Genomic DNA, 21,948 nt, shown 5'->3' with positions numbered 1-21,948 from the left:
TGGATTGTATTTGACATTTAATTTTAAAAGCCCTTGGTACCTACTTTTAGGACTTTACTATGATAATAGAGATAAAGTAACTGAGAGCTGCTTATGACAGAACCTTTTTCTTCCAGTTGTCCCTACCCCCATGCACACTTCTTCACGCTGAAGCACCCTATTTGCACTGGAGAAAGTGTCTTAACCTTGAAAAAGGCCTTGAATTGAATGGTCTAATAGAGAAACTCATTAGTTTAACTCCGAAAAAATTCACTGATCCACCTGCCGCTGTGTCAGTGTGAGAGTTAGCACTCAAGTGCGTGCACACAAATATTCAATAAAAAAGAGAGATTGTAGATCTCTGCTGCTAAGGGCCTGGCAAATACCATTCAGTTTAATTATGATTTTTTCTGCAATGTTGTTCTTTGTATGCACACATACTTGTTTGATCCATAGTGCACAGAGAAAACGACAATACCAATATTGGCATGGGATCTCTCCTGGGATTGGAGAAGTATGTTCTTCAAGCACTCTTGGAGACTTCCAAGAAGAGCCTATGATATGAAGATAAATTTGACGGGAGCTCTGTCTCTCTCTCTCCCCCCTTTCCCCCGATTTACCTTCAGTCTATTGGGAGGTAGCATCGAAGTTTTGGTGTTGTAGAGACAAGTAGAAATGTTGACTACACACCAGCGTAACATATATGGAAATCTAAGGAACAGAAGAAGTCTGTACTTTGGATAAACACTCATTTACCTGGCTCATTAATTCTCTCTATAGTGCTGGAAAAGGCACAGTCATATTGGCAGGGCTTCCATACAGGGCCATGAACCCAACATTTTTAATACTGTTCCCACAATCATCTGTTCCCACACTCATCTGTGCATGACAGTATCTATATGCAGACAGAAGGATACATCCCCATTCGCCTTATATCAGTGGCAATCGCTACAGGAGATGGCCATTCTGAATCCAGGTTCCTTGGCACCTGTGTCACACATGGACTTTGCCCAAGAAAAGCCGTCCTCCAAGGCTAAATAAACTGCCAGATCTCCTTTGAAAACTACATGAAAGAAGAGATTATTTAGTGACGGAGGTTAGATAGGGCATTATTTTGTTAATATGTTTGCATTATGCTGGGCGTGTAAAAATTTCACATAATCCATTTGCAGTGCAATCCTCAATGGAGTGCTAAACCAGTGGGCTTAGAAGGGTATAACTCTCTTCAGGATTGTACTGCTAACTGGTAACTAGCTTAAACATTTAAACAGGCGCAAAGCTTGAGTGTATTAGAATGATATCTACCATAACCATTGGTACTATAAAGCCAGTGAGAGATACTGGCTACAATGTCAGGTTAGGACTGGGCGATCCATGTTCAAATCCCAACTAGCCAAGAAATCCCCACTCAGCAAGGGTGACCTGGGGAGAAACATGTATACTGACCTGACCTCCTTGGAGTGAGTGTGGGATAGAAATGTAATAGATAGTGATACTGCCCACAATCTGCTGGAAATTCCTTTTGTATAACCCTTTGCAGCAATAAATGGGAATAGCGGCACTACTGTGCTCTGGTAGAGTTCCTTTCATTTCAGTGGGCTTATGCAGAAGTCCCCGAAGGGATGGTTCTCTGTGAGTAATCCAAATAGGCTGAATAACTTGGAGACTCAAGGGGTGTTTATTCACCTTGAGCATTGCACCTGCTACAGTGAACATGTATAGTTGGGAAAATATTAAAAGAGAATGCTGGCGTGGATGCAGCAGCTTCTTTGTGTAGCTTGGTTTTTTTTGGGGGGGGGGGAGGCTTGTCTTATAGACCTTTATTTATGTATTCATTTAAAAAAGAAACTTGGGAGTGGAAGCCAAGCTTTTCCAGCTGAAACATGTGGGTGTACTTTTGGATGGGTTGGGGAAAAGAGAGAAATTTCCTTTCATGCATAGCTGCCTGTGGTACATCAGCACACAAGAATAACATCTACTACAAAAGACCCTTTCAACTCTTTTTGTCACTTGCAAACACCCACTGTCTCTGTGATTCTTCCTCCAGTGACATTGCTGCTCTCTGACTGACTTATGGGACATGTTTGTGGAAGATGTGCCAAAATATGCTGTTGGTGGAGCAGCACAGTTTATGTAGTTGGATGCTTTTGCACCAGCCATATCTAATCCTAACATAGCTCAAGTGTTATCTGGAGACCCTTCTCATGCATGGCAGGAGCATATTCATTGAAGAAAATGAGACTTTGAGGGGAGAGTTATTCGAAGCACAACCATTGTACCCTTCACAACAAATGGACGCACTGGAGAGATGTTTACTGACTACCCAGATGTGGCGCCTCTTATTTTTATCCTTCTGATGAATCTTGTTGTTGTACATTAACCACATCTATACCTTGGCAATTTAGCCTGACACTGCCGATGAGCACCATCAAACGGCAAAAGCACAGCGCACTAATGAGCTGCTGAGCAGTTGTCAGGAGAATCACTCCTAATAGAACAAAATTGCTTTATAAACAGACAGGCCAGGAGGCTGGAGAATGAGTAATCAGAATTTTTTTGAATTGGCTTAATTCATGAGTAGAGGATCTAGTTTTAATTGGAGGAAGGGGCTGACTGTACTTTAAGAGATTGGTTTTAGGGTTTTGTCCCCTTACTGTTGGTCTTTGTATTTTGCACAGGAAGTTGAGCAAATGTTTGTCCAGTGAGTGTGACAATGACGTGTATTCATAACTGTTTGTCCTAAAGAAACCCAGATTCTGTCCTTGAAACAAGTAATGGAAAGTAACCTTCCAAATAATTTATTCAGAGAATGGTCACTTCCCCTCACCCAAAACACTTGTGCCACCCACTCTCCCACTCACTATCAGGCACCTGCTGCGTTCCACAACAAATATGTCCTCTCTGTTGCCAGCTTGAAACATGAATCACCAACTGGAGCCATTTACAAGCTGGGAATGTGGCACAACTTTATGGGGATTCTTCCCATGTTTCTCTGTTCCATTTTTGGTGGTTTAAAAGAGTCGGGCCTTTAAAACAAAAAGGATACTGGAAGTTGTTTTCCCTGATAAAGAAACTTTGGGGGGGGGGGATTAACATTAAAGTCCCAGCTTTAAACAGTCGAGGTAGTAAACACATATGCAGGGTCCTATATGGGTAGGTGGCAAATTGCATGCCTGAAATGGATGACATTCATATTCTTATATCTTTGATAAGGCTTTCAGAGCAAGTAGGCTTCATTTAGAGGTTAGTACATCAGGCTTTGCAGAATTTGGATGTTTTGCTGATCCTTTTCTTTGGTAAGCTTTATCTTAGGAACAGGATGAGAGTTGTAGGTAAGGGATGTTTCCTAAATAATTCCTAATGTCAGGCCTGTCATAGGCTTATGCTTGAAGAACTAGAACACAAGTCCCAGGGCAAAAGGAAATTTTTTTTCCTGTTGTATACATTGGCCATGGTTTGGCATGATAAATCCTTGCTGAGGAAAAGATGGAAGGTAGACAGGTATTTACCAGTCGATAACTTCATTACTCTTCGAGGGTACAGAGCAGGAAGAGAGGAATCAAGACGAAAGTACGAGACAGGGAGACTTTACTGTTCAATTACAATAGTACCACTATAATTTAATATAATTCAATAAAAACCATTCACATTTCCACAATTCTAGTGTACAATTGCATTATTTCGAGCCAAATGCCCAGTTCTTCAATTTATGCTTCTACCCTCTGGCTAGTCCAGAGTAAACCACCCTGGAGAGAAAGGAGGGGACGGATTGCCTGAAAGAGAAGGTGTGGTGTGATAAGCAGGGAAGACATTTCAGGTAGGAGGGAAGGAATCCGTAACTGGATAGGGGATGCAGTGGGGAAGGTGGGGGACCCATCTGGCAGTGGAGCAGACCAGCCAAGGAGCGAAGGGACAGGAAGCGGGTAGAAGTTAAATTTGGGAAGGAAAGTAAGACTCTGGAATGAAATACTCTGCCTGTCTAAAAGAAGGTTCAGTGATGTACCCCTGTTGCTGGAAGAAGATTCTGGAAAGGAACCAACTATGAGAAATACAGGGTGAAGGCCCCCCCTGGGATTTTAGTATAAGGAGCATTAGGTTTGCGAGCAGAGCTAACCAAAAATAAAGGGCTTGGGGTACCCTTATGCAGCTAGATTTGTGTGTTTGTAAAGTGCTGCCGAGTCACAGCCAACTTAGGGCAACCTCAGGTAGGGGCTTTCGATGCAAGTGATTAAGCAGAGGTGGTTTGCTGTTGCCTTCCTCTGCAGAGTCTTCCTTGGTGGTCTCCCAAGTGCTGACCCTGCTTGGCTTCTGAGATGTGACTAGATAGGGCCTTACCATGCAGCCTTCCCTCCCAGGCAGCTAGAAGAAGAAGAAGAGTTGGTTTTTATAGGCCAACTTTCTCTACCACTTAAGGAAGACTCAGACTGGCTTACAATTACCTTCCCTTCCCCACAACAGACACCCTGTGAGGTGGGGCTGAGAGAGTGTGACTAGCCCAAAGTCACCCAGCTGGCTTCATGTGTAGGAGTGGGGAAACAAATCCAGTTTACCAGATTATCCTCCGCCACTCATGTGGAGGAGTGGGGAATCAAACCCGGTTCTCCAGATCAGAGTCCACCTCTCCAAACCACCGCTCTTAACTACTACATCATGCTGGCTGTCTAGCTAGATTTGGTGGTGGAAAGTGCCGTCAAGTCGTAGCTGACTTATGGCTACCCCGTAGGGTTTTCAAGGCAAGAGATGCTCAGAGGTGGTTTACCATTGCCTGTCTATGTGTAACGATCCTGTAATTCCTTGGTGGACTCCCATCCAAATATTAACCAGGGCGCAAAAAGACATGGGTCTCTGGGGAAGGGCGTGCAACAGGGACAGGTGGTAGATTTACAGGTGTTGGTAAACACATATTATTTTGCAGAATTATTATAGCCACTCACCCAAGTGCTTAACTTCTTTTGCTTTGATTTTGTATTATTATTAGATCTGTCCTTGGAATTGCCCTAGCTTTTCAATACTTTACAAGGTGAAATGCTGACTGGCTTTATCCCTGGCAGGATATCTGGCTAATAGGATGAATGCTTCCGAACCAATTGAGCTGTTTCAGCATTCTGTTTGTGCTGCTTCCTACCCTTGACCTGTGCAAGTTTTTATTATTTTTGCCAGAATTCCTTATGAGCAATTTCCCATAGAAATTCAGCCCAAGGTTTTATTTTTACTTTTTGTCCTCCCCCAGCAGTGCTAATTGCAGAGAAAACGTGGCTTTTTTGCTTCTTCGTTGGCAGCAGCCTTGCCAGAAAATTCTGGCGTTCACTAGGGCAATTAAAAAACAAAAAGCTTCTGGATGGTCCTTGCAGTTTCAGATTCTCTCTTCTTTCACTTACAGTTCAAATGAGGTAAGAAAAGAATCTGCTGGGTTGCCCTGTTTCGCAAATGGTGGTGTGTGTTTTAAGCATTCAGAATAATGCCCATCTGTGATTTGCAGCATCACTTTTCACCAGTAACTCACTGCCAGTATGTATTCACATGCTGTGCTGCAGAAAGCACACTGCCATAGAGACAGAACCGGGGAGGCCTTTTGGCAATTGTGGTGGAAAAACTTTCATTTCTAACACATGCATGGCGGTTCTTTGACAGGCATGCCTGGTGCTGAGGGAACAGATATTTAATCTTGTCACAGCCCTTGGAAATCAGCATCCTTTGGAGGGTGTTTCATCCTCTCCTTCCTGGACAAATAAAGGCTCAGTTATCCTGTGGGTTTCCTCTATGAAATGATTGCTATAAATACTTCCTCTGTTCTGAGCGCGAGAGGAGAGGGCCTTCGTGGACAATCGGTGTACAGTACAAGAACTGTGCAATTATTAGTACAGTCTTACTCTATACATGCAGCAGAATGTGATGGTAGAGTCCTGAAGAGGAGAAGTGAACTATACCATGTCAAATTGTGGGTGGTAGTGGGGATATAATTAGAAATTCTCCTGTTACAGAATAAACAAACATAGTTCCCTGCCAGAAGAGAACCAGCATAACTCAGAGAGAGGTTTTAGTTGAGTTATAGGTTTCTGTTTGCAGAGTGTTTGTAGAGCAGCATTTAAAATGTTATCTTCCACTCATCGTGGTCTGAAGTAGTATGATCTGTTCCTTCGCTTAATTTAGGAATTTATTCATCATTCTATTGTCGAAGGCTTTCACGGTCAGAGTTCATTGGTTCTTGTAGGTTATCCGGGCTGTGTGACCGTGGTCTTGGTATTTTCTTTCCTAGGAAGGAAAGAAAATACCAAGACCACGGTCACACAGCCCGGATAACCTACAAGAACCAATATTCATCACTCTGTTTGTATACCACCCACTGCGAAGGCATTGAAGGTGGTTTGCAGTTTAAATAACATTAAGAGAAAAAATAGTAGAACCGCAGGAATCCTCTCAGGCTTTCATGATCAGGTGGCAGGAGATCTTTGGCCTGGTCTTCTCCTCACAGCTCTTTCAGGAGATCTGGGAAGAGGGAGGGAAGATGCCCCCAGTCAGACTTTGTAAGGTCCACTGTTATTTTCAAGAAGTGATAGCATGAGCTCCCAGGAGATGGTGCATTTGTCCAGGCTTTAAACTGCATGTCACTTGGTGAGTTCCATCTTTCCTTAAGCTCATACAACTGTTGAGATTGTGGGTGCAGAATAATGAGATTCTATCAAGTGACTGCCTGTGATTGGGTTCCTGAGTCCCATTGCCCAAGTGGTCCTCTCCCCCCGCCCCCGATTTTTTAAATGTTTACTTTTATTTTTATCAGTTTATTTCTTTAACAGTTGAGCACTCACCACTGTATCATCTAAGCATGTGAATTCTCAGGGAACCTTTGTTTGTTGGTTTTATTAAAATAGCAATTTCCAAGCAAGGCGTTCCCTGCTCCCTGTAGCAATACCCTACCAATTTGCTAACATTCAGTTGTTACATATTTAGCTGATTAAAAGCTGAAATGTACTTCCTGATTTGTTTTTTTGTTTTGTTTTGCTTTTTACAGGCAGGGTTTTCTTCCTCGCAGCAACTGACGTTCACTATTTGTTTTGTTAAAGTTCTGTATGCATGGGAATTTCAATACATTTGTATTGGCTCTAAGGATGTGCAGAGGGGCTACGAAGCTCTTCCTTCCTCAGAAAAAGAGGGCAGAGTTGGTACGAGAGGAGCCTGTGTCAATAGTTATCCAACCTTGGCCCAAGGCAGGGAGTACCACAGCTGCTATCACCCTCAGAAATATAAATGGAGGGGGCGGGCTGTTCACATGCACTGTTTGTTTTTACTGTTACCCCTCCTTCCTCCTTCTGTTGCTGCCGCCGCCATGGTATTCTAGCTCCAATGTAATGATAATCTGAACCATTTAGTTTTCCGTTCCGCAATATGGATTGTATTTTTATATGTGTTCTGGAAGACAAAAGAGGCTTGAGGATTTAGCAGAGCTCGAGTTGAACAAGCTGAATCTTTCTCTGCAAGCTCTAAATAAGGCACCCTATTTAAGCAGCGTGAATTTATGCATCGAGATAGCGGCTGTTGTTTAGAACAAGTTGGGTGTTCTTTGGGATTAGCAGAGGCTGCTACAACAGAAGTGCTAACACTGGCTGTCAGCATAATGAATATTTTGCTGCTGCTGTCTGGTTGGAGACTCATTCTGTCTTTGCAATATGTCTCTTTCTGTAATATGCTCTCTTTATTTACATGATTCCAGGGATGCACAAGATCCTTTACACAGTAACAGTGAGTCACATTCTGGTTTACTCTAAAACTTGATTTGAGATGAGGTTCATTAGGTATTTGATCATGCTTTGATCTGTATCCCGTTCTGAAGTTTACTCACCAAGACACTCTTGTCTTATTTATTTAGATAATTTGTCACTTTGGCTAAGTGTAAGCCCAGCTACTACACTTGGGCAAGGTGAATTTTTGTTCTGGGCACTGGATATGTGAAGCTCAAAGTGTGGGCAATTGTTTGCTGTCTTGTTTTAACCCGCCTCTGTTTAGATTAGCCCTTCATGGTTGTTGCCAAAAACCATTTGTTGAAGCAGCATTCTGGGCAGCATTTTGGGCTGCAGCAGGAGGGGGAGAGGAAGGGAAGTTGAGCTTCCAAGGACTTAAAACCTTCCATACTGAGAAATGTCAGGCAAGATCCAAGCCTTATTGCTTTGGCTTTATTATCAGCTTTTCAGTGTTGCTTACTGTGGTTTTTTAATAACCCCTAGATGGCTTGATTTATTCCTTAGATTTTTTTTTTTGTGTTATTGTTCTTAATGCAGTCAAGTGGCTGAGAGCTTGAGGTGTGAACCAGGAGATTGTACTTCTCCTGTGAGGTCATTGGCTGGTCTTAGGGAAAGCCCTTTCCCGTCATGGCCTATGTTACAAGGACCACTGTAGAAACTGATAAAATAACACATGTGAAACTCTGTGAACATTCTAAAGCATTTTGTTTATATACAGTTTTTTCAGAATGTACTATTTTATGCCATGTCCCTCAGCCGCATTTCAGATTTCCCTCTTCCAGACAGTAGATCTCTGGTAGTCTGATAAGAAATTCTCTAAAAGCCCATCATTCTTTCTTACCTCAGGTGACTCAGGGTGACATGAAGTTGTGCATACAGCAAGAATTTGAAAAGGTACGTCGCCTGGTTTGTGAAGAGGAAGAGAAAGCTCTTCACCTGGTGGATCTTCAGGAAGCCTTGGCCACTGCTCACACAACAGAGGTTCTGGCAGAAATTGATGTCCGCATGGAAAAGCTGATGACAGAAATGGCAGAGCTCACAAGACAGCTGAACACCTTTAATGAACTAGCCCTGCTCAAGCCTGAGGTAAATAAAGAACATATGAAGCAGTTAATGACAGAGGGCTGTAAAGCTTTATGATGGATGCAGAAGTTTAGTCTCCTTCATTGCTTGGCAGCATTTAAAGGTGGCCACAAATCCACTAAACTTCCAAAGGGATATGCGGTGTTGTAAGTAATAACCCATTATGAGTTGTGTGTGGTTACCTTGATACCCAATTGACTTAGGTGGTTTGAAAGGGCAGACAGCTAACAGCCTCCATCCATTTTAAAATGGAACCGTTTTAAAATGGAAAGTATGATGTTCTACGTCAGGACACTCAGACAGAGTTTAGACTTCCCTGTAACCTCTTGATTGTGTCCTTTCTTTATTCAAGGTAGAGGGAACTCAATATAATGCTTTTTTAAAAAAAATGATTTAATTTCATTTGACCTCTCCTCCTTTTCAAGTTATCAGAGTAACATCAAGAAAGTGGAGAGAGAACCGGGCAATGCAATAAAGTTTAGTTGAAAGCTTGGGTGCATAAAACAGTTTGGCATGGAGCTTAATAGCTAGTTCAACAGGGGAGCTTAAAGGGAGGGGGCATTCCCCAGATGGGGGATGCCACCCTAAAAAAGGCTTCATCCTCGGCCTGTGCCCGTATCTCCTCTGTGGATGGAAGCAGTGAGATTAGTGCTTGAGATGATGGCCTTAATAGGCAGGCTGGATAGGATGGGAGAGATCATCACTGAGGTAATGTAGCCCAAGACATTAATTAATTAATTAAATTTAGAAGATTATACCACCTTTCCAGAGAACATGCTTGAGTCAGCTTAATAAGAATCATAAAGCATCTTAGAAATCATTAAAATTTAAGAAAAATGTTAAAAACCCAGCAAGAGCATAAAAACATCATAACACATTTAACAACTTGAGTCTCATGAAAGAGTTCTGAAGCTGGAAGCAGACTGTAAAAAGATCAAGCCTTTAATTGAAAGCCTGGGTTAAAAAAAAAAACAATTCTGTTGGCCTGGTACCTAAAAGGAAGTAGAGTATGTGCCAGGTGGACAACAAGGGGAAGGACATTCCATAGGTAAGATGCCATTACTGGAAAAGCCCTTTCATTTTTGCAGTTGGAGACACAGAGAGCAGAGCTTGGGAGGAGGACCTTAACTGGTGGGATGGACAGTATGGGAGGAGACAGTTTGTCAAGTGTCCTGGTTATTTGTGCCCGTTAGCATATGGCTACCCAGTGCAGATCTTTCAGTACTGGGATGATACAATCTCTTTATCCTTTCTTCAATACCAACCTGGCTGGTGCATTTTGAACCATTATCTGGATGTGATTGGAACAAGGATCGCTGGGTCCATATCACACCTTTCAAGGAACGACTGTAGTTGGCACATCAGTCGAAGCTGATAAAAGGCAGTATGTGCCATGGAGGAGACCCAAGCCAGTGTGGTATAATGGTTAAAAGTGGTGGCTTGGAGCAGTGGACTCTGATCTGGAGAACCGGATTTGATTCCCTACTCCTCCACATGAGCAGCAGATGCTAATCTGGTGAACTGGATTTGTTTCCCCACTCCTACACATGAAGCCAGCTGGGTGACCTTGGGCTAGTCACATTCTCTCAGCTCCACCTACCTCAAGGTTTGATTCTCCTCCTCCTCCTCCTCCTCTTCTGTACATTGTATCTCTCTCCAAATGTCTGTGTTTAGTGCATTTCTCACTATGCATTTCTCACTATGATTCCCTCCCCCTTTTAAACTGCACTAGTTAATTTTTGTATGATTGTTGCTAAGTTATTATTATTGATATAGCAACATCACTGTGCACGGTTCTTTACATAGGAACAAACCCAGCAGCAAAAAGACCCATATCCTGAGGAGCTTACAGTCTAAGAGTTAGAGTTCTGCCCTGTCACCGCTTTGAGGATCTCAGACATGCACATCATTATTCCGAGAAACATTTTCTTCTAAACCAAATTTTTGCCAAAACAGCCCTGCCCTCCCACCGACCTGAGATTGTGGACCACTAGCTCGCTTGGTCTTGAAAGTGGGAGGGGAGTGGTTTAGGCAGGTGCTTGAGTCCTCCTCCTCTCTCCCTGGCTCCTCTCTTTCACTGTTTGGAAAGAAGAGATGGCATCTCATTAGCCCTATCCCTCTCATTTTAAAATGCAGCTCTGCAGGCAGTGTATGCCTTGTAGGGCCTCCTGTCCTCCCTCAGGATGAGAGTCTCGCATGGGTATGGGCCAGTTTCCATGCACCTGCTACTAGTAAAAATGGATACTAGTCATGATACATACCTGTTCTCCCCAGGATCAGAGGAGCGTGCCGAATATATTAGGTGCTTTAGAACACAGGCAGGATAATGCTGCTGCAGTTGTCTTGTTTGTGGGCTTCCTAGAGGCATCTGGTTTGCCACTGTTGGACTTGATGGACCTTGGTCTGATCCAACATGGCCTTTCTTATGTCCTTATGACACTGTTGCCAGCTCCTCCTCCTGGCTTGGTCTCAGGAAGGCTGAGCATACTGCCATTCCTGGCCCTCTCCTCCTCCTCCCCACACTGCCAATCAGCTGCAAGGCAGGTGGGAAATTAAAGTTCTGAGGCACCATATGCATCTGCAAGTCCCAAGCCCTATCCCCTGCCAGTCTGAGGAGGTCTGGGTAGACTTCTAGGCATAGCTCACTCGCTCCCCCTTGTCTCCGTCTTGCCAATCAGCAGGTGTCCAAGGTGTTGAGAAACCTCCTTGGACTGTCCACAATCAGCTGATTGTGTGCGGTGATGGGCCTCAAGGGCCCAGAGAGTCGAGGGGAACCCAAGCATTTCCTCCTTCCTCTCAGTTCCTGCGGGACAGACAAATGAGTCCTTAATGGGCCCTGTTTCTCCACATGGCTGTGGTTAAAGTTATGATGTCACCCCATTCTTGGAGCAGTTGGCAGTTTGGGGGTTTGCTGCTGGTGCCCCCAACACTTATCACCTTTCCTTTGGTCAAAAACTAAAGGTTTTTAAAATTTGCTTTAGATTCTTTAATTCCCTGCTTAACAGTGTCCAAGTATCCATCAGTGTGACGAGCTGGGAGTACTTCCTCTGATAGAAATAAATAATAACCACTCATGACCATGGGATGTGCAATCAGTGATGTTATTGAAAAGCTTCTTTTCCCAATAAAAAAAAATTGGGATCACCAGTGTCTGGCATGGGGATCATCTGGCATGGGGACCAGCTTTTGGACCTTCCTTGGAGATGTTTCTGACTATAGCCCTTTTACTTTGTCCTTTAAAGTTGGTGAGCCCCATACATTTCTTAGTCAGATCAAAAGTCTGTCTCTGCCATGGCTGATAGTGGCTATCAGTATCAGACAGATCTCTTCCCCTAACTCTGCTATCTGAGAGATGTTCTGATTGGAAATGTCATGGATCCAGCCTGGTTGAACTCATGCATGCAAGAGCAGGTGCTCTGCCACTGGAGTACAGTCCTTAAAATCAAACTCAAGAACTTCTGAATGGCAAAGTGGGAGAATTGTGCAGGACTATGACTGAGAAGGCTCTTGATGTAAGAACAGAGCCTGCTTTATCCCAGACACAATTGCACAGCTCCATGGAAAAGGAACAGTTTGCTAATCAATATGCTAAGAGGTTCAAGGAACAGGGAAAGAATCATTCATGCTTGTAGGGACCCTGGTAAAGGAAAGACTTGTTGTCATGCATAAGCATTACGAAAATAAGAACAGCAAAATCGCCTTGTGGGATCAGGCTAAGGGTTCATTTAATCTAGTGTTGTGTTTTCAACACTTGGCATAAATGCTGTGGTGGTTCCTTGTTGTTTTTGACCAACAGAAAGCTAAGTCTATCAAGGATAATCTTAATTAATCTTATCCGGAATAAATATGTTTAGTCATTTTAGAAGCCAGCTAGAATAGTGGATGGGATGGAAACGGGTACTTAAAAGTGAACAATAATCAGCATTACTATTCCTTAGACAAACAGCGGGCTAACTGTATGGGTCTTGGAAAATCAGGGACACCTTTACTCCAAGACTTTCTTCTAACTTCCTGAGCAAAGATCTAAATTTAACCTGGGTGAAACTTCGGTTGCTTTCCAGAAGCTATACTGGTGATGACTTAAAGAAACTAGGCTGAGAAAGAACATGCATTGAAATTGTAAAAAATTTTTTAATGCTCTGAGCACACACTGAGTCTTTTCAACACCGTTTGATTCACTTGCCTTGCAGGAAGAACTGTGGAGACTTTGATAGATGGATGGAAAGGTTGTTGATCTCCTCTTTAGATCACAGGAATCTTTTCACTGTCAGTATCTTGGGATCCTTTGTTCACTTTTTGTTTTGTAGCTTCTGTCACTGTTGAGAAAGAAAATTCTGTGTGGAGGTCACTGGATAAGGAGATTCTCCCCATAACAAATCTTTGAGAAGATGGCTTCTGAATCTTTACTCAAATACCTTTAAATATTAAACATTGAACTATCCACTGTCTCTATTAATTAATGATGTGCAGTGATGATGCCGTATTATTTTTCTCCAGGGAAAGGGTTAGAATGTTGTCTCTGGCTGGTCTGAAAGCAGCTGAGGTTCAGTGGTGCCTGTGATGTTCAATATACCGTATATACTCGGGTATAAGCCGACCCGAGTATACCCCCCCAAACTTGAGGCCAGAAAAGGGAATTTCTTATTGACCCGCATATAAGCCGAGGGTCAATAAGAAATTCCCTTTTCTGGTAAAGCGGCCGCCATTTTAGAGCGCAGGGAAGATCTTGCCCCTGCCCCAGGTCGCCCTCCCACCGGCCTCCCGGGACCTCCCAACCCACCCCAACCCACCCCGACCCCAGTGCCATTCAAGGGGGGGGAGGGGGAAGAGCCCCTGAACCCCCTACTCACCAGGAGAAGCGGCGGCAGGAAGCAGCGGCGCAGCCTTCCCGGCCCTGCAGGAGGCCGCTGCCGGCCGGAAGAACCCTCGCGGGCCCGGCGGGGATGGTGGCGCGGCCTTGCCAGCCCTGCAGGAGGCCCCTGCCGGCCGGAGGAACCCTCGCGGGCCCGGCGGCTGGGGGGGGGGGGGGCGGCGGCGAGGCCTGCCTGCTCCCAGGCAGGCCCCACTGGCCGCTCCCAGGCAGCAGGAAGGTGAGCGGGGAGGCGGCGGGGGTGGCGGCGAGGCCTGCCTGGGAGCAGGCAGGCCCCGCAGGCCGCTCCCAGGCGAGCGGGCCGGCGGCGGGGGGGGCGTCGGGGGGGGCGGGGGCGGCGGCAAGGCCTGCCTGCTCCCAGGCAGGCCCCGCTGGCCGCTCCCAGGAGAAGGGCCGGCGGCGGGGGGGGCGGCGGCGGCGAGGCCTGCCTGGGAGCAGGCAGGCCCCGCTGGCCGCTCCCAGGAGAGCGGGCCGGTGGCGGGGGGGGGGGCGGGGGCGGCGGGGGCGGCGGCGAGGCCTGCCTGCTTCCAGGCAGGCCCCGCTGGCCGCGGGAAGGCGAGCGGGGAGGCGGCAGGGGCGGCGGGGGCGGCGGCGAGGCCTGCCTAGGAGCAGGCAGGCCCCGCTGGCCGCTCCCAGGAGAGCGGGCCGGCGGCAGGCGGGGGCGGCGGCGAGGCCTGCCTGCTCCCAGGCAGGCCCCGCTGGCCGCTCCCAGGCCGCGGGAACGCGAGTGGGCCGGCAGCGAAGGATGGCGGCAATGGTAGGTTTTCCTCCTCCCTCCTCCCTCCTCCCCCCTCCCCTACCCTACCGTATTGACCCGCGTATAAGCCGAGTTGGCTTTTTTCAGCCCTTTTTTTGGGCTGAAAAACTCGGCTTATATTCGAGTATATACGGTACACACGTGATGAGAGAATGCTGAGAGGTGAAAGCTTGTATCTCCAAAAAGTGTGTGTGTTAAATACTGTCAAATCACTTCTAACTTATGGCGACCCTATGAATTAATGACCTCCAAAATGTCCTGTTGTTAACAGCCTGGCTGAGGTCTTGCGAACTGAGGACCATGGCTTCCTTTATTGAGACAATCCATCTCATGTTGGGTTTTCCTCTTTTCCTGCTGCCTTCTGCTTTCCTTAGCATTATTGTCTTTTCCTATGAGTCTTGTCTCCTCTTAATGTGACCCAAGTACGACAGCCTTAGTTTGGTCATTTTAGCTTCTAGGGAAAGTTCAAGCATGATTTGATCCAGAACCCACTTATTTGTCTTTTTGGCAGTCCACGGCATCTGTAAAACTCTCATCCAAAGGATCCTTTCTTCCTGTTTGCTTTCTTCATTGTCCAACTTTCACACCCATAGTAATGGGTGGTAGAGCATTTGCTTGGCATGCAGAAGGTCCCTGGTTTAATACCTGGCATCTCCAGTTAAAGGGACTAGGCAAGTAGGTGATGTGAAAGACCTCTGCTTGAAATCCTGGAGAGCCGCTGCTGGTCTGAGTAGACAGGACTGACTTTGTTGGACCAAGGGTTTGATTCATGTGAGACGCAGAATATTCTTAGAGGCAGGTGCTGTAGTTTTTAAAAGGCAGCTGGTCAATCCACTAGCCATCACTGCAACTGAAAATAACAGCCAGCCTTGTCCATGATATTGCCAAAAAAATCACATTTGCGCTCTTGTGCTATGGTGTACTGAAGCTGTTGTAGGAGTCCGGAGCCTTTCACCTGCCATCTTGAAAGGAAAAGCAGTAAAAATCAATCAAATTGACCTCTACTGTGTTTTTCTTAATGCTGACCCCCATTTGTCTGTGCAGAGCTCCAAAAACTCAGTGAGGATCTGCCGCAGATGCTAGCTCTTCATAGCTCCACCCTCCCTCACACATTAATATGTTGAAATCTAGAGTCCATATAGACCAAAGCCTCTTAAACTGTGGATCATGACTCCATATGGGGTCGTGTAACTGAATGTGGGGGTCGTGAAATTTTTTATTTATTATCAGTAAATGTTTGATTTGTATACCTATTTTATATACCTGTATACCCAGGATCGTGTAAAAAATTCTCGGGCGAAAAGGGGGTCGTGAGTGGAAAAAGTTTAAGAAGCCCTGATATAAACAACCAGAGTATCCCGGGAGGAAGCATCCTCTCATCTCATGGTTGCTTGGCTGTCTGCATCATCTTGCTAAGGGATGAGGTTTGTACCATACAGTGCAGACATGTGGTGGAGCGTTAGGAAAAATGGTTACATTTTTGAGCCCCTATATTAATCTCCTAGTGCACTCGCTAAAAGGTCTTGTCCTTTGAATGTTCAGAGTTGGAGAGCCACCATGAGTGTTGGCTCATTGGAGATTGGAGAACTGCATACTGTGTAACTCTTATTTATACCTGTCATGCAGTGTGTGAAGTTTGTAACTAGAAGTACATAAGAAGGGCTTTTCTATGCCAAACAAGGTCCATCTAATCCAGCATTTTGTTTACATTTAGATGCCTCTGGGCACTTACCAATAGATCACGGAAGTGATGTCTTTTTCCTGAAAGTTTCCCTCAGCATCTAGATTTCACTTAAAGGTTGAGATCCACCTGTAAATTTCTATTGACAGAAGGGATTTCTGTCCACAGAGTGTGGCTTCCTCACCTCCTCTGTCCAGCTGCAACCTCCAAATTGTACTCCTAGGGGACAGAGGAACCCCCAGGATCAGCAGGATGGGGGTCAGAGCAGGAGGGGAGAATCGATGAAAATCATCTCCCCCATCATTTGCCACAGTGTCTCAGTGGATCAAAGCCATATACTGTCTGTGTTCTATTTAGCTTGCTGGCTAAGAGCCATTGATAGACCTATCCTCCATTAATTTGTTTAATCACCTTTTAAAGCCATTTAAGCAAGTGGTGATCAAGTCTAATGTAGAGAATTCCATAAGTTAATTATGTGTTGGGCGAAGCAGTACTTCCTTCTGTCTGAACTTTTAATATGTTATACTAAAAACCCACCAAGAAACAAAAGAATTGTTTTAAGTAGAACTGGAACTGAGGAAAGAGCCAGAGAAGAACAAAGTAACATGTAAAAATGTGATTCATAAAAACAAATAGATTCATAAATAGATTCATATATAGATTCATAAAAACAATTCTAAATCTGCTTGCAAATACATTAAATTCTCAGTTAATATGGATGCACCATGTTTGATGACTTCTCAGTTTGCTTATATAAAAAGCTTATACGTGATTAAGTTAATTCATGCCATCGTATTCCCTATTACTACATATGGGTGTGAAAGCTGGACAATGAAGAAAGCTGACAGGAAGAAAGTAGACTCCTTTGAAATGTGGTGTTGGAGGAGAGTGTTACGGATACCGTGGACGGCCAAAAAAACAAATCAGTGGGTTATAGATCAAATCAAGCCTGAACTGACCCTAGAAGCTAAAATGACTAAACTGAGGCTATCGTATTTTGGTCATATTATGAGAAGGCAAGAGTCACTAGAAAAGACAGTCATGCTAGGAAAAGTTGAGGGCAGCAAGAAAAGAGGAAGACCCAACAAGAGATGGATTGACTCTATAAAGGAAGCCATGGCCCTCAATTTGCAAGACCTGAGCAAGGTCCTCAATTTGCAAGACCTGAGCAAGGTCTTGCAAATTGAGGACGTTGATTCATAGGGTTGCCATGAGTCGGAAGTGACTTTGCGGCACTTAACACACACACACACACACACACACACACACACACACACACACACACACACACATGTTAGCTATCATTTTTGAAATGTTTACCCTTTTTTGTTCTGTATAAATAGATTTTCAGGACAATGAGAGAGTGTGCTATGCTTCTTTCTGCAGGGCCCTATCTAGTAAATGGGAAGAGATGCCAGCCCATTTGCTTACAGGAGGAAGCTGCTTTATGCAGATTCACACCACTGGTCTATTTAATCCTTTATTGTGTGCTGTGACTGGTAGCACTTATTTGAAATTCCTTTTTAGCAGGAAGTGTCAGGGATTGTCAGGACCTTCTGCATGCAAAGCATGTGCTCTGCCATTGAGCTATAGGTTTTGTGTTGCCTGTTTGCCAGGGGCTGCCCATGTAATGTTCAAACTTGTTTTTGAAGCATCAACTGTTTATATAGTGCAAATAGTTTAAGAAAGCATCTATTGCTGAAGTTAAAAGACATATTTGTTTAATAATGTCATAGATACGCTGAGTTGTCTAGCTGAATAAATCTTATTAGATTTTAGTATTATATCTTCTCCTTATCAGACTTTCAAAGCAAGCAGATGTCAGAGCTTGCTTAATGTTGCCCTTTTATCTGTGGAAGAGAAAATGTTACTTGTAAATCTCCACAGTGGTATTTACATAGAAAGGATTATTGCGGTGCCCTTTCCTTTCTCCCAATGTGGTATAAAATGTCCTTAATGCTCTACACAGATTGAGGAGTTTTAATGAGTGCTTGGGTAGTGTCTTTCTTTATCACAGTATTTTAACACCTGTGTTTCTTCACAAACTCCCATGCCATGTGAAGGAAATGAAGCTCTGGCCCAATGCGTTCAGGATTGCAAGCATTTGTCATTTAAGCACCACAGCATACAGACAACTGTAATATGAAATGCTCGGTACCATTAGGGCCTGATGCAATTATACACCATCTGCCACTCTATCACTAGGAAGGTATGATCAACCTGTCATTAGGGTAGGGGATGGGGAGGTGTTATCTTCAACAAAATTGCATCTTAAAGCCATTTTGGTTCGGCCAGAATGACCTGAGAATCTGGTGTGAAGGACTGAAGGGTACTTATCCGGCAAGGGCTGAGATGATCACTTGTGGAGAGAGACTGGGCTTGAGGCAGTAATAATAATAATAAATGTGCTGTTCCTAGTGCCCTCTTGGTCAAGTGCAGCCTGCAGCTTGAAATGTAATGATGATGACCTCCATTAGCCAAGTGGAAGCTCTCTTTCATCATTAGACAGCAAACCCTGAATGTGCCTGTCATATATTACTTATTCACACTAGTCTAAGCATGAAAATCAATGTTCGCAGTGCTGCCGCCAATGTTTTATTTCCCCCCCCTCTTTTACAGAGCACAGATGAAGAATCCAGGTAAGACCCACATCCTTTGTCCTCCCCTCCCCTCTATCCCACGTTTTGTGTAAAATGATGGTGGGGATGGGAAGTTTTAACACTTTGAAGAAATCACTGGGACCCTGTGTGCTTTAGGAAAGGAGGCACAGGAGTTCTGGGTTGTTGTTTTTAGGCCCCTAGCTATAGAAAGCCACATGTCAGATAGCTTAACGCTAAAACCAAAGACCCACAATCAAGGGTTTGGTGGATACTGTATCATGGATTTTTCATAGTGATCGTATATTAGGCAACTCAACATATCAAAACCTCTGTTTCACTCAGTTACCTTCTGCGGGTGGGAGAATGTTCATGTACTTCCTGTAAGGCATGGCGTGGAATGCTGGAAGCTAGCTGGGTAGATGCTGGGCCTCATAATTTAATGGTGGTTAGGAGGCAGATGCAGGAAGCGTCCTTCCTTCAGGGCTTTCCAGAACAGGTGTGCTTTTCGTTTCTACGTGCTCGAAGCTCGTATTTGCAAGATCTGTGCAAGCAAGTGGACATTACTGTGGAGTCTTTTTTGGAGAACAAGACTGGTTTTTAACACATTTCTCACAGCACTTTTCTCACAAGAAAGGCTAAAAGGTTTTGTCTGCTGGTTAGGAAGGATGTGTATTAAAAACACAAAAAAAGGAAGTTTGTTCAAGAAGGTCACACTGAGTGCAGCTATTCTTGGACAGACAGAACATTTATCTTTAACCTCTGATACTAGTATGATTTTTTCTTGCTTTATTGGTTGACATAAATGCTGCCTTAGTAAGGTTTCATAGATTCTAACTTACAATCGCTTACCACAGTTTAATTATGACCTTTGATCTGGCCAGATTTAATGAACTGTGGTTCCAAAGCCACCTTGGAGAATGTGACCATGTTAGTTCTCCAGGACCTCTTAGCAGCTTTTGACACTAGTATCAACCATTGTATCCTCCTGGATCACCTGGTGGAGGTGGCTATTCTTGGTGTTATGCTGGAGCAGTTCCAATCTTTTCTTGAGGGTAAATTGCAGAAGGTAGTGCTATAAGACTTCTGCCCCTTAGCCTGTGCGATTCCACAAAGTTCCTTCATGGACCTCATGCTATTTATCATCTGGGAGGGATCATTTGGAGTAAGTTAGTCTAGCTCTTCTTTGCATCTTATTCTAGGGAGGTAGCATACATGCCTATCCAGGGTCTAGAGGCAGTAGGATACTGCATCGTGGTAGACAAATGAAACTTAATCTAAACAACAGAATTGCTGTGGACTGGGACTAAAATTGATCTGGGACTACATCTGGAGGCGGTTGTTTTCCCCTTGAAAGATCCAGCTCACAGTCTGGGAGTGTTCCTAGACTTCACTGACCCTTGACACTCACGTGTCAATTGTAGCAAGGAGGACTTTTAACCAGCTTAGGCTGGTTCTCCAGCAGTAATTGTTCCTGAAGAAGGGGAACCGGACCACAGTCATAAATGCATAGGTAGCATCTAGTTTGGACTGTTGTACCATACTGTACTTGGGGTGCTTTGGAAGCCGGTTTGGAAACTTCAGCTGATTCAGAATGCAGCAGCCCAACTGTTAGTGGAAGCTTGCCACAATGAACATATAATACCAGTTGCATACCAATAACATTGTACTGAGCCCAGGAAGAAAAGCTGGGAGCCAAAGTGCTGGTTTTAAAGCCATAAACGTTTTAGTACCGGAAAGACTGCCTCCACCTGAATACACCTCCCCCAAACTCTGAGATTGTCTGAGGAGCTACTGCTGTGGAAATTCACAATTACAAAAATATGTTTGGTAGATACCCACACAAAAGCCTTCTCAGGAGCCATTCTTAGATTTTGCAGCTTTTTCACCTGGGAATTGACTTAAAAAAAAAATTAAGAAAGGCCTTTTAAAATTAGACTCTTACCCTGGTGTTTACAAACGTTTTATGATTTTAAAAATGTATATTTTTATATTTGTGTTTTAGTATCATGGTGAGCTGACTTGAGCATTTTTAATGGAAAGGGGGGATATAAATGTTCAAAATGTATTAGTTGTCATACTGGATCCAAACAGTGACTTTCCTGGTATGAATATATAACCTGCAAAAGTAACTGTGCCTGGTATGGAGGATAGTTGCAGGCTAACTTTCACGTATTATTATGCCCTGAAGTAAGAGACTTTCAGTTTGTTTCCCATACAAATGTTGTTTTGTTCTTTTTAGCTATTGCCAAAGGAATAGCTATTATAAACATACAAAATTTGACAGCATAGTCATCTTCTCTGTGGATCCCTCCAACCCTTTCATGGGAAGGTTATTCCAGTAGATGCTGAGCTTCGTTGTGTTTATTTTCTGGTACAATTCTTTTTATACATTTGCCTACAGTACTGTAGAGGGGAAAAGGGAATTCATTTGGACAATGCCCGATGCAATCCTTATGAAGTCTATCAATGTGACTTCCACAGTTTTGACATTGAGTTTGGTGCAGGCTGACAGACTGGATGGATTGTTCTGCTTCTTCCTTGCCTCCCAATGGGCTTTATTTTTCAAGGGCTTAGACTTTCCTCGGTAATATAAGGCGAACTTGGCATTCCTAATGCTTATGATTTCCAGATTGCCAGTCAAATGAATACTCAGTAGGCTCCTGCACATGCCTATCGTCTATAATAAGTGTGGACTTTTCTACCTTGTTCTTGGGGCACGTTTTCGACTTTTTGGGTAAGCTCAATTGGGAAGTATCTACAGTGAGGAAAAAATGAAGCAGACTTAAGACAACAGGATGGTGGCAATAGATGAGTTGTGGTGTTCTTATTCCAGCTCTTGATATTTCAGTGGTGTTTTGAGAATGAGAATGGTTCCAGAACCTTCTACGCAGAGGTGTTTAGATGTATTTGTGGGTATCCAGTAGTTTGTTTTTGTTGCTCTTCTATTTTATTGGAACTCTTACAATTTTTATTATGTTGAGTAGGACTTGGTGCTTTGAAGTGGCACTGAAAGAGACAAATAATAATGTTAGAAAGCAGCTTCTTTTAAAAGTAATACACAGGAAATGACAATAATAACTCTTTGGTTTGCATGACACCGTTTAGGCAAGGGATGGCTGCAGGATTTTGGTGGAGGACCTAGGCATGAAGTGACAGGGATAGGGTGAACTTTTCTTCGTGCGGAGTCCAGCTCCTTTGGCATGATTCAGCCCATTGACACTCAGTGATTGAGATACAGTTTC

The 21,948-nt window shown here is 44.1% G+C and overlaps 1 protein-coding gene across 1 annotated transcript in view; it reads left to right on the top strand.

Moving 5' to 3' along the window:
- Window positions 1-21,948, top strand: part of TRIM44 (tripartite motif containing 44) — a 106,294-nt gene that overhangs the window by 17,916 nt on the left and 66,430 nt on the right. The window contains exons 3-4 of the mRNA XM_056851717.1: window positions 8,562-8,801; window positions 18,726-18,745. Coding sequence (XP_056707695.1) covers window positions 8,562-8,801; window positions 18,726-18,745 — 260 coding nt within the window. The remainder of the gene's footprint in view (window positions 1-8,561; window positions 8,802-18,725; window positions 18,746-21,948) is intronic.

The sequence above is a fragment of the Euleptes europaea genome, chromosome 6 (assembly GCF_029931775.1).
Source record: "Euleptes europaea isolate rEulEur1 chromosome 6, rEulEur1.hap1, whole genome shotgun sequence".
Lineage (NCBI taxonomy): Eukaryota > Metazoa > Chordata > Lepidosauria > Squamata > Sphaerodactylidae > Euleptes > Euleptes europaea.
This window is presented reverse-complemented; position numbering and strand designations above follow the sequence as displayed.